This window comes from Camellia sinensis, chromosome 4 (genome assembly GCF_055761805.1).
Source record: "Camellia sinensis isolate YWXY chromosome 4, ASM5576180v1, whole genome shotgun sequence".
NCBI classification, from domain to species: Eukaryota; Viridiplantae; Streptophyta; class Magnoliopsida; order Ericales; family Theaceae; genus Camellia; species Camellia sinensis.
The window spans coordinates 201,375,085-201,387,536 of record NC_138964.1 but is presented as its reverse complement, the minus strand read 5'-3'; the positions used below and the strand labels follow the sequence as shown (position 1 = coordinate 201,387,536).

Below are 12,452 nucleotides of genomic sequence, written 5' to 3'. Positions count from 1 at the left end.
TCTCTATCAATTTATCTTACACCACAACTGACGTCTTTCTTTCTCTTTTCATTCACCTTTAGCCCCGTCGCCATCGCAGCTTCGCTGCCACCGCCGCCGCTGTGGCGGTGGCCATGGGTGCTACCACCGCTACTTTTTTGTCCACTGAAGTTGCGAAGGGAAGAGAGAGAGAGAGAAACAGGACCGCACCAAAGCTGCGGGAGCGCCACCGTCGCACCATCACCAGTTACATGCTCCGCCGAAACGTCGCCACGGATACCAACATTGATGACTTTGATTCCGGCGTTGCACTTCTCATGACTCTTCTGTCTCCTATTGCTTCAGATTTGGTGGCCGATCTACGCGATCCATGCCACCACCACCTTCTCTCTCTCTCTCTCTCTCTCTCTCTCTCCAGTGGTTGTTGCTGTTGAGGTCCCCTTTGTTGTTGTTGTAGTTTGAAACTTCAGATTTGATCTTGTAGAAGTTAGATCTGCTATACATATGTGTGAGTCAATCTATTTGAACTAGTTTCAAACTTTAGATTTAAGTTTTTGGAGGTGTTGATTGGTCTGAGTTAGTAATGATGGTGAATCAGAAGATAGCATTGTGTTATTGTTAATTGAATTGGTTTGGTGACTTGGGTTGGGTTGGGTGTATGTATAGTATGTGTATGTATGAGACAGATATGGAAAAAAATTGATGATGATGATAGTGATTGCAACATATAAACAAAAAATATTGACACAAATTTTGGGCAGATAGAAAAATAATTGAACAGATAGATATAAAATTAATAGATAAATAGAATTTATGAGAAAAAATTGAACAGTTAAATAGAATTTAGGAGAAAAATTGAACAGATAGTCAAAAAATTTGAATAAATAGACAAAAAGAAACTAAATATGTAGATATAAATGTGAACAGATAGTTAATAAAAAGTTAAACAGATAAAAAAAAGTCAAATGGTAAAATTGAAAACAAAATATCTTCTCATCAAACTATTTCAGAAAGCGTGGACTTTTTACCAATAAAAAATATGTACTGAATTTAATGTTTTATACCCTTATTAAATTAGATTTATCACTAATTTTTTCTATATTTTATAAGTGATGCTAGAAACACGAAGACTAAGCATAGAAGGGATAAAAATGTCTAATAAATGGTGAGTCTCACTCAAAATCTTTACCTTTTGTAAGATAGTATATTTTTTGAGCAAAACTCTCTCATTTTTTATAAACAAAGGTGCCATGTATCACAAAATTGTTTAAATAAATATTCGAAAAAGGGACAATTGAAATTCATTTTGTGGGTCTTACTATTTAAGAATTAATGTATCATAAAAAAATTAAGTTATTAGACTTTATCATTTACAACATTTACAAGTATCAAGATATTACATTAAATAGTAATTTAACACCACAAAAAAAAAAAAAAACCCAATGACAAATAAATTATAATTTTTTTATTTATTTTTGATAGAAATTAACCCCTAACATCTCAATTGAGAGTACATATAGGAACAAACAACTGAACTAGCGGGACAACAAATAATCTAAAAATATTAAAATATATAGACTAATACAAAAAGGTAGTGGTTTTGGTCCAGTCTAAGATCAGATTGGACCGTGTTGTTGGGTCCGTGGAGGTCCACCACGGGTCCCGTTTTGATAATCCGAACTGTTCAATGTGTAAAACTCGTCAAGTACTGTATGCTTGTAAAAAATCACGTTGATCGGATATCGATAGCTATATAAACAAAACAATTTTTTATCAACCGTTAATTGTTTCACCGTCCATTTTTTTATACAAAACTGATTTGATCACATTGCTATTGATATCCGATCAACGTGATTTTTTACAACCATGTAGTACTCAACGAGTTCTACACATTGAACGGTTCGAATTATCAAAACGGGCCCAAAAAATAGGCCCCATTGGCCGAACTGGACAGATCCAGTCTTGATCTCAACTTGGGACAAGCTGGACCCTACAAAAAAGGGTAAATTAGGCTGACTTCTCGTGAGGTTCGAAAAAAAATGGTAACACCCACAATTTTAACATAATTATTCTGACTTTTTTTTTAGTGAGGCTAAATAGACTGAAACTAATCTAGATGATACAAAATACAAAAATAAACAACATAAAGTATAAATTTTTATGTAAAAATATGACATTACTTTTTCGTTCATGTAACTAACAAATTATTGATAAAAATAAGATTAAATGTTATATGGGTTAAAATTTAAAGGGAGCTCAATATAATTATGTTAAAAATATATAATTTATTGCATTTTTTATAGATATCAAGAGAGCTCAGTATAATTTACACTTAAAATAACAAAAAAATTAAAATGGACCCACAAACAAATATAATAAAATTTTATGTATTCTATGTTTGATTTTATGATTATTTTTTTTTCATAATACAACTATCAAGAAATATCTTAATTTGTTCCAATTAAAGAAGTAGACTAATGACACTAAAAAATTTCAATTTGATATTTCAAAATGGAAGATAACAGGCATAAATAGTTTAAAATAATGAAATGGAAAAGGGTAAATTACAAATACACCTCTTGAGACTTGCTTAAAATACGAATTGCTTCATGTTGTTTGGGAAATTACAAATGCCTCTCTATCAGAATTTTTTATTTGACAGAATTAATTAAAAAAGTAAAATTTCTAACTGTTCACCTATACAATAATAAAATTATCTGAATTATCAATTGAAACAAAATTTTAATATTATTAAAAATTATTAATTAACTTGATAACTTATTAATAAAATGATCTTTTGTTATGAAATTAGAAATTTTAAGGGTCATAATGTAATTTCTACAATTACAGAGAGTAATTTATAATTTAAAAATAAACTTTTGAGGATGTATTTGTAATTTAGCCGAAGGAAAAAGAAGCCTCTTTTGTTTTATTATCAAAGAAAGAAAATAAATTGGAGTAAACTCCACATTCAGAGTATTCGGACCTGAAAGCACATTCTGAATTTCTGAATGACCAAATATTCGAAAGAAATAAACCAATTAGTCTAAAATGTCTGCCAAACAGTGTAGGACTTTTCTTACAGGACTTCCTATAAGTTTTATGAGAAAATTGAACCAAACTTCAAGTTCCAGTGTCACGTGCTTAGTGATTACACAGACGATTTGCTCATTAACTAAAATCTTTTTTTAGCTATAATGGCCAACAAGCTCTCGTAGCTCAGTTGGTTAGAGCACCCGTTTAGTAAGCGGGAGGTCTTGAGTTCGACTCTCAACGAGAGCATTTGTTTTTTGGTTTTTCCAGCCGCTTAGACTCTTCAATGTGCCGTAAAATCCGCGGACTTATGTGTGTTTTTTTTTTTCAACAATGATTTAGACCACTAAAAAATACAACACTAATAGCACTAATACATTGGGGATGACAAAAAAAAATAAATAAAAATAAAAACAAGGCATAGAAAGTGGGCAGAGCCCACTGCCACATCATTAGTGCTCCTTTTAGTGATCCCTTTTTAGTGCTCCCAAGCATTTTTTTTTTTTTTTTTTCACACTAGTATGAACTTTTCATTATTTTGTTTAGAAAAACGCACCAAAAAAAAAACTGTCAGGCCTCCATCTCTCTCAATTACCAAGAGGGTATGGTTTCTGTCCAGTCTGGGATCGGATTAGATCGTGATGTTGGGCTTATGGGGGCCCACTACAAGTTCCGTTTTGATAATCTGAACCGTTTAATGTGTAGAAATCGTCGAGTACTATATTTTTTTAAAAAATCACGTTGATCGGATATCGATAAATATGTGATCAAAACAGTTTTTTGTCAACCGTTAATTTGTTCACCGTCCAATTTTTTTAATATGAAACTGATTTGATCATATAGCTATCGAAATCCGATCAACGTGATTTTTTACAGACATATAGTACTTGACGAGTTCTACACATTGAACGGTTCAGATTATCAAAATGAGACCCGTGGTGGGCCCCCACAGACCCAACAGCACGGTCTAGTCCGATCCCGAACTGGACAGAAGAACCCAAGAATTATCACTCTCTCTCTCTCTCTTACATGTTTGGTCTGTAGAATGGGTTTTGTATTTTTTTTTGGGGTTAATTCGCAGATTTTTGTGGTTTCTTGTTTTTTTTCTTTTTCTTTTTTTTCCACACTAATATGAACTTTTCATTATTTTGTTTTTAAAAATGAAAAAAGCTTGGGACCCCTAATTTGGGACTCTCATGACCTCCAAATATGTGTAATTGGTCTATGTGTGTTTTTGTTTATTTGTTTGTTTGTTTTTTTTTTTTTCCCTCTCACATAGGATGATGTGGAGGTTGCGGGGGTAGAGTTTTTATGAGAGTCTCAATCATTGCTCTTTAAAAAAAATACACACACAAAAAAAAAAAAAATGTCAAGCCTCCATCTCTCTCAATTAACAAAAGCTTTTTCTTATATGTCTTGTTTGACAATTACATACTTTAGTTAAAAAGTCGTATAAATTATCATATCACTCTCTCAACTTTTTTACATATATTTTCATTAAAAGTTAAAAAATTATTAAAATAATTTATTCACAAACGAGGCTTTAGTCAGTATAATATGAGTTTTTTTTTATATATTTATTTGTATAATAAGACTCTTTCTCTCTCTCTCTCTCTCTTACATACGGAATGAGGCACAGTTATGACTCAAAGCCTTCGTAATGTCTCTGAATATTTTATCTCATGTCTATACATTTTGTATTTGGTACTTTTTTTAATACTAGTTTTCAAGAAGAAAATGGAAGTTAAAGCCACAAAAAATATTATTGATGCAATCAAGGAGCAAACCATCTTGTCAGGTTTTTTTTATCCATCAAAGTCGAGTTGTTTTTAATTTATTTTTCAAACTCATGTTTGTGAAACTGGAAAACAAGTTACAATCAATTTGTATTGAAAAACATATGATTTAACACAATCCAATTTTGGTATTAAAAAATAAAAATAAAAATACAACAACAACTAATTCGATAGTCGTCCCTAAATCAGTTTCAAACTGGATGCCCGCCGGCCCAAAGTTCTGTCACAGTGATTGTCCGTTTCTCAATTCACAGAACCAATGTTTCAAAAAACAGAAATAGTCACAAAATCAAACTGATAACAATGTGAATAAACTTCAGCAGAACTGAAGATTCTGCTAAAACAGTTACGCCCATTTTCAAGAATGAAATAAAACAAGCAAAACACTTTGCTTGATTTTAACATCAGCTAGCAAAACAAGAAACAAAGTTCGAACAACAGTTCAATTACAGTTATCATTTCATACATAGAAAAATAGGTATTAAAAAAATAAAGTAAAATGATTAAAGTCTTCAACAATTAAACTACTACAAAGGTCGCCAATCTAAAATTAAAAAAAAACTACTACAAAGGTCGCCACAATTCTGACCTTTCCTTATGAAGAAGCTGAGACTGTAACAATATACACGGCTAATCACCTATATGGATACACACCCACGGTTCATCTACCATCCAATAAACCCTTTTCAACACCCTTCCATGTCCCGCCACCTGAGGTAAACTAGCCCTGCACGGTAATGTGTGTAAGCCCCCGCCACTACCAATACATGAAAAAGCTGGTGGCTGTGCCCCGCGATGTCAAACTTCCCCGGCATCCACCGCTCCGGAATCCTTGTTGTGTAAAAAAAAGCCCCCATGCAGTAAAACACACCCATCAAGATCTCATACCCAGTCGTGTGAAGTGCCTCGGGCCGGTTTTGAAACAATATAAGCTTGTGCATAATTGGAGCGACTCCCGATAAGCCCATCCCCACAAATATGAACGTGCGTGTATTACGGTGTTTGGGTTTTTGGAAGACAGGAAGGAGAGAAACCAAGATTGTGGAGATTCCCAAAAGGGTTATGAATCCCAAGTAGAGATTGTAGAAGAAGGGGCTGCACATGAATGAATAGTATACTGGAGGATAGAAGGAGGTTGAAATGAGAGCTGCGATTCCAACATAGTCGAGCCTAAGCAAGATGTATGATAATCGCTCGGAATGGCATGCAAGTAGGTGGCACGCGCAGCTAGAGAGCAAGCAAAACATGGCCCCACCTAAGAAGGCAAAGAATGGCCACCTTGTGATTGGCCTCAACATCAAGGGTGCAATCATGTTCAGAATGTCATCCTTCACGCTACGCTGCATTTAATCAAATAATAGCGAAAGTATTAGTCACGATTAACAGTCAGGGAACAACAAAATTGGAAAAATATTAGTAATTTCTCCAAGCTCAGATAGTTAGTAGTAGTGGGTGCCATTACTTATTAGTTCTGTTTAAGTCTATTATGTAGAGCTAGAGGAACTCAAATTGGAAAAAATATAATTGACTTCTACAAGCTCAGTCTAGACTAGTTTCTCATACTCCAATACTAATATCCACATATATGCCACATGAGAATAGATGTTGGACAACTAATGAATAAATGAACATCTAAAATATTTTGCTATTATGTTTTTACCAAAGCATGAGTTACTCTGAATGAGGGTAAAGTAACATCATTGGCTCGAGATTATTTTTACAAAACAAATTAGCAATAGAAGTCCATGGACATCAGAAGACATAAACGAGAAACCATGAGCTCAAAGTGATGCTGAAGGGGGAAAGGGTCAACCACAAACCTGCATTTCACTTAGTCAGATTGAAAAGCAGCGACAAATATCACAATAGCATGTGCATATATAATTCCAAAGGTTTAGTAATATGCAAGCACCACTTAGCCTGGCTACAACTTCTATGGAGCTGTTTGGTGCTTATATGTGACGCTTATAATCTTTCTTTATTTATTTATTTTGAAAGTCTATACTAGATTATTAAATGCAACTTCTGTTTATAGTTTATTAGACAAAAATAGTTTAAATAAGCTAAAAAAAAAAACTGATTATTTGGAATCTGGGGGAGGGATGCTTTTGGCTTGTTTTATGATTGATGAGCTTTCAGCTTACAACAAGTTGCACCAAACATGCCCTATGATAGGATGAGACGAATGGCCCAAATTAACCGCCAAAATTAAAAAGGAAAGTACTAATTGCGCCTTGGCAGCATGGGAAAAAATGGATTAGGATTGTGTTTTTGACAACCTATCAATCAAGATTATAGATTAGCTCATAACTTGTAAGTTAATGTTGATTACTATCAGCCACAAAGGAGCAAGGAAGTAGGAATGTACCAGAACGCAAACATCAGTGTGGTTGCCATGAGAGAATCGCTCAGGCAAACAGTTAGTGAGGAGTTCTACAATATGCCAAGTCGACAGTGATGGTAGTAAATCCACTGCAGACAATGAATTTGTTAGCTCCTCACGAACTCTTTGCAAATCAGGCATGTTGGATAAGGAAGGAAGGCAAGCCAAAAGTTCTGCACGCAGCTTGTATAAATCAGCATTTCTCAGCACATCAGGGAAATGTTGTTGAGTGTAGAGATCCACAACCCTTGGAATCTTCATTGCTGTGTATATTGTCAAGGCAAGAAAAAGGAAAAAGCCTATCAAATGCCTGCAAAAAACAACATTTTATGATTCAAGCAAGGAAGATTGCAGTGGCAGGTAAAAAGAGAAAAATGCATGTACTGACCTCTGAACTTTAAGAAATCAAAGATAATCTAAAAATCCTATTTACATGCTCTAATAGTAGTGAAAAGGACCCAATAAAAGGAGTCAAACATCGCACTGATTTTCTTAATCGTGTTATTAATGATTTCAGGTAATTAAAAGAAACACAAAGATGTGGCCTCAAAAAACAAAACTAACAGAACACTGGTCTCAGTGCTCAATTGGTGTTTGATTGGCATACATGTTAATCAGTTAATGCGCCCACCATGGCCAAGCAGATTTTGCAGCAGACCATCTAATTTTTTCTTCTTTTTTTTTTTGGAAACATTAAGAATCAAACATTTTCCTAAGAGACAGCTCAGTGGGGTTTGAAAACAAAACCAATTAGTTGGAAAGGCACACTGCATACTGCTAGTCTGGAAGCCTGCAAGGCTCAAATATTTTCTGCCTACTACCATTAACACTTACAAGGCAACCCCAACTCACACAAACCCCATCCCCCACCCCAAGGGCAAGGGGAAAATAGAGTCTACATTGTCTCTAAAATTAAAACGTAAAAGATGAGGGATTAATTGTCTACATCTTTTTTTAAACCATTAGATCCTAAATTATCATGTTCAAACTTGTAACGTATTTCATTTATGTCTAAGAAATAGACGCTTGTCCCCCCCAAGTGCCAGGGTTTAAAAAATTTAAAAATAATAGGACATGTTTGTATGTTTATCCAGCACACACAGGGAATCATTCGACGACTGTCAGTGTTCATCTGTATTTGGGTTTATAAAATTTAAAAATAATAAGACATGTTTGGGCGTTTATCCTACACACATAGGGAAGTGTTGGATGTGTATTGTTGTTCAACAAAGTCACACCACACCACCTTCTAGCATCCATACTTCTTAGCCTATAGATATATAGGACAATCAAAAATAAAACAAAAACTGTTCCATATGTATACATAGGCACCTTAGAATACAATCTCTATCTTCACTCATCCCAAAAAAAAAAAAAAAAAAAAAAAAAAAAAAAAAAAAAAAAAATTCAGTAACATCATTTGGATGCCATACCTTTTGTTAAGAAGAAGAATTTCTTTTGTTTTCTGTGTTCAATAAATGTGTCACTGTGTATGAGGAGACCTACATAATTCACTAACTATACAGAACACAAGAAAGTAAAGGCAATTCACTGCACAAACAAACAACGCAGACTTGAATGAACAACAAAGAATTCTGGTATGGCCCACCAAAAGTTCACAACCTGAAGCAAACAATACAACAATTGAACCCTGTGAAAAAAAATTAAAGAACAGGGTTTAGCTTAATTCTTACGTCCAGACATTGACTGTCTCATTATGAATAGTGAAGATGCTCATCAAAACATGCTTCATTGGCCATTCCGATCGATAATGGCCGACAATGAACTCATTGTCCCTCAAATACCCAGGCAATGAGTGGTATTCAACAAGCTGGTACTTCACTTTGTTCCACAATCTCTTCCCTTTCCCTTCCTTCGATTGTTGATTCTCATTCACCTCAGAAACCCCCTTTGAATCCTTGCTAACTTGTTGATCCTCCTCCTTACCCATCCTCTGTTCAAATCAAATTAACCACACAAAAAAGAAAAAGAAGGTAAATCAACATGAATTCACATAAAAACAAATCAATTGAGAAGCTATATATACTAGTACCTGAAATAGAGAAAGATGAGTAGAGAAGAAGACCCAGAAAGGGATTCTTGAGATATGTGTGCGTATGTAAATTGCTACGGATGTAATTGAAAGAATATTCAAGCGGAGATGCTATGAGGAGGAGGAGGAGGAGAGATTGTGATCGAATAATAATAATAATAATAATAATAATAATAATGCAAAGGAATGGGAAGAAAGTATGGGAAAATTGAACCCACAAATAGATCGCAACGCGAGGAAGTTTGACGTTAACGATGGAATTGAATGCATATAAGTATATGGAGAGAGAGAGAGATGCCTTCCGAGAGAATCGTAGATGCCAAAGATGATGGTAATTGTTGGAAAGTGATGGGAGATATTTTAATATTGGAGAATTCAGCCATTTTTGGCATAGGCTAAAATGAGGTGAATCCGGATCCTCGGTCGCCTTTGCCTATAGCCTTTTCCTGTAGCGCCCCAAAACGACGTCGTTTTGGGGCAAATTTTGAAGAAAAAAAAAAAAAAAAAAAAAACTCAGAAAGTGGGGAAGAACCATTAATGGCGTCGAACACAGGAGGAAAATTTTTGATTGAAATTTTGGGTGGGTAAGGACGATGAACACATGAGGAAAATGGATTTGATTGGGTTTGAAATTTTTGATTGAAATTTTGGGTAGTTAAGGGCAATGAACACAGGAGGAAATTTCACAGGAGGAAATTTTGGGTTTGAACACAGGAGGAAATTTTGGGTTTGAAATTTTTGATTGAAATTTTTTGGGTAGAAAATGGGTCTGATTCTGTTTTTAGCTTTCTTTCTCTCTCGTTCGATACCGTGAGTTTTGAGGAGTTGGACTACTTTTACGGCAGATGGGAGATTGTTTGCTACTCGGCCGTAGTTGACTCCGATGGAACCTCCATCTGCAAATGTAGCATGAAAATGTTAGAAACCCAAATAAATTAAAGCTTTATAAAACACATTGTGTATACAGAGAAATTAAAAGTGAAGCCATTTTTACCTAAAAGTGAGATGATGGAAAGGAACAGGAAGAAGATGGAGAGAGTGAGAGAGTTCATACTCTGGTTCTGGAAGAAACAGAGCATGTAAAAGTAGAGAGAGATGGGTCTGAGTTCTGCTCTGTTTGTTTGTTTTTTTTTTTTTTTTTTCTTGAAAAGTTGCCCCAAAACGACGTCGTTTTGGGGCGCTACAGGCAATGGCGACTGAGGATCCGAATTCAAAATGAGGTTGAGGTTTAGACCTCATTTGGGAACAGTCTAATTTAATAATTTTTTAGTTATTTAGTTAAAATATGAGTTAAAAAAAATTAGTATGTTTTGAATAATATTTTAGTTTTTTACAAAAAGATGTATAAAAAATAGAGAGAAAAGAGAATCTTTAGCTCTGTTTGGTTGTGAACTGAAATCAATTTTCAATACGTGAGCTCGCGCATGACGTTTGGATACGATGTTCAAAAATTGATTCCGCGTGTTAATTCAAATTACATTTTGAAAATCTGTTTGGTAGCAAGTATCTCCCTTTCAACGTTTCTGCCTTCTTCATCGTCTCCAAACTTTCACGTGAACCTCATCTACACCCGTCCTTCAGATTCATCACGGATGGCTTCTCTGTATCAAACATCCGTACTTCAGATTCATCACGGGTGAGTTTCAGAAGTCAGACTCATTTTATAAATAATGAATACACCCAACCCACTCTGTATTGGTATCATATTTCACAAATCAACTGAGTTACGATTTGTGCGTTACGGACGATTCTTATTACAGGCAACCAAACAACGACGACTGCGAGGTGAAATTACTCACAAAATTATTTACATATTTTGTTATAGGAAAATTATTTGAGAAATTTATCCTAATTTAAATTTTTTTTTTCAGGTTAAATTTATCAAATTTATTGTCGAATCCGACGAGCAAACAGTGGCACGTTCAATCAGTATACACATTCCATCACCGGCAATAATTATTCTATAGCGATCCCGGTTGTCCCTTTACTGTTCTGTTGTATTCCGGACTCAGTTTCGCGGAGTTGTTAGTTGTATCAATCTTGTTGTCATCCTTTAATTCCATTTGTTCGGGTTTTAGGATGTGTTGGACAGAGTTGTTACAGGTTGGTTGGGCTTTGGTTTCAATTCTTTGTTGCCTAGTTTTTAGAAGGTCTGCTCTAGCGGGTCTTCTTGCGCTCGAGCGGAGATTGCACGCTCCCTGTCTTTTGGTGCTCTGCAGAACTTCTGCAAACATGTTTTTCACGCTCAAACAGGTTTCTTTGCGCTCGAGCGGGTACTCTGGCGCTCGAGCGGTGGCGCTCGAGCTACTTTTTGGTGTAAGTTCTGGGAGGGGGAAATCTACGCTCGAGCGGACTGGTTTTCGCGCTCGAGCGGATGTACTTTATTCTTATGTCTTAGCGCTCGAGCGGACCTAGTTTTTGTTCTTGACGCTCGAGCGTTGTGTTCTCCGCTCAAGCGGGAATGTCGTATATCAATTGGCAGCTGGGCATTTTAAAATCACTTTTTACATTCTCTCTCTTTCTCTCTCTCTTACTTTCTAAAAAGACATTTTGAGAGTTCCTCTCTCTAGAAACTCCCTTCTCTCTAGGGTTTGATCTAGTTAGAGTGTTTCTTTTTCCTTCGGCCTTTGTAAAAGTTGGGTTGATCGTCGAGGGCTACACATTGATCCGAGAATATTGAGTTTTGGAGCACATTGAGTTTCTTTACCTTCTTTCCTTGAGCTCCGAATTTGAGGTAGGGATTCCTACTCACTCTTATGTTCTTTGACATAGATTTTTGGTTGTTTTGATAAAGTGTTGAAGTTGGGCAAATTTCGGGACCTAGGGTTTCAAAATGTTAAAATAGGATTTGTTATTTTGAGTCTAAAATGTGTATTGTAGGTTCAAAATAATGATATCGTTATTGGTTGTTGATATTTAGACCATTGGGTCAATATTTGGAAATCGGGTGGAAAACCCTAATTTTGGGAAAATTGTGATTTTATGGAATTGAGTTGGAAATAATGAAATTGGTTCATTAGATGGTTGAATAGTGGAGTTAGATTTATTAATCGCTCACTTTTGAAAATATTGATATTTTATCTGTTGGAGCTTTTATTATCTGTTTAGAAATAATTGCTTGGGCTACCGGTGGAGGGTAGTTTTGATTGTTGTAGACAATGCATGATGATTAGGCAAACTAAAACTAATCAATTGGATATGTCATAGA

General features: G+C 35.1%; 1 protein-coding gene and 1 non-coding gene across 2 annotated transcripts; one reads left to right on the top strand and one right to left on the bottom strand.

Moving 5' to 3' along the window:
- The first annotated feature begins 3,187 nt into the window (after positions 1–3,187).
- Positions 3,188–3,261, top strand: TRNAT-AGU (transfer RNA threonine (anticodon AGU)). Its single transcript has one exon. It is a non-coding gene; the product is annotated as a tRNA-Thr (tRNA).
- A 1,902-nt stretch (positions 3,262–5,163) lies between these two features.
- LOC114271692 (heptahelical transmembrane protein 4) lies at positions 5,164–9,651 on the bottom strand. Its single transcript, XM_028213297.2, has 4 exons — positions 9,245–9,651; positions 8,886–9,145; positions 7,177–7,501; positions 5,164–6,148 (listed from the first exon to the last, which is right to left on the bottom strand). Exons 2-4 carry the CDS (start codon positions 9,140–9,142, stop codon positions 5,495–5,497), a joined length of 1,236 nt encoding a protein of 411 aa, XP_028069098.1. The 5' UTR covers positions 9,143–9,145; positions 9,245–9,651; the 3' UTR covers positions 5,164–5,494.
- Between the last annotated feature and the right edge of the window lie 2,801 nt (positions 9,652–12,452).

Bases quoted from the DNA above. Each gene is read 5' to 3' on its own strand.
- LOC114271692 (XM_028213297.2), bottom strand. From the start codon at position 9,142: ATGGGTAAGGAGGAGGATCAACAAGTTAGCAAGGATTCAAAGGGGGTT. The intron at 7,502-8,885 runs GTAAGAATTAAG...TGTTTTTTGCAG, and splicing joins GAGACAGTCAATGTCTGGAC to GCATTTGATAGGCTTTTTCC. The intron at 6,149-7,176 runs GTACATTCCTAC...GATTAAATGCAG, and splicing joins ACACTGATGTTTGCGTTCTG to CGTAGCGTGAAGGATGACAT.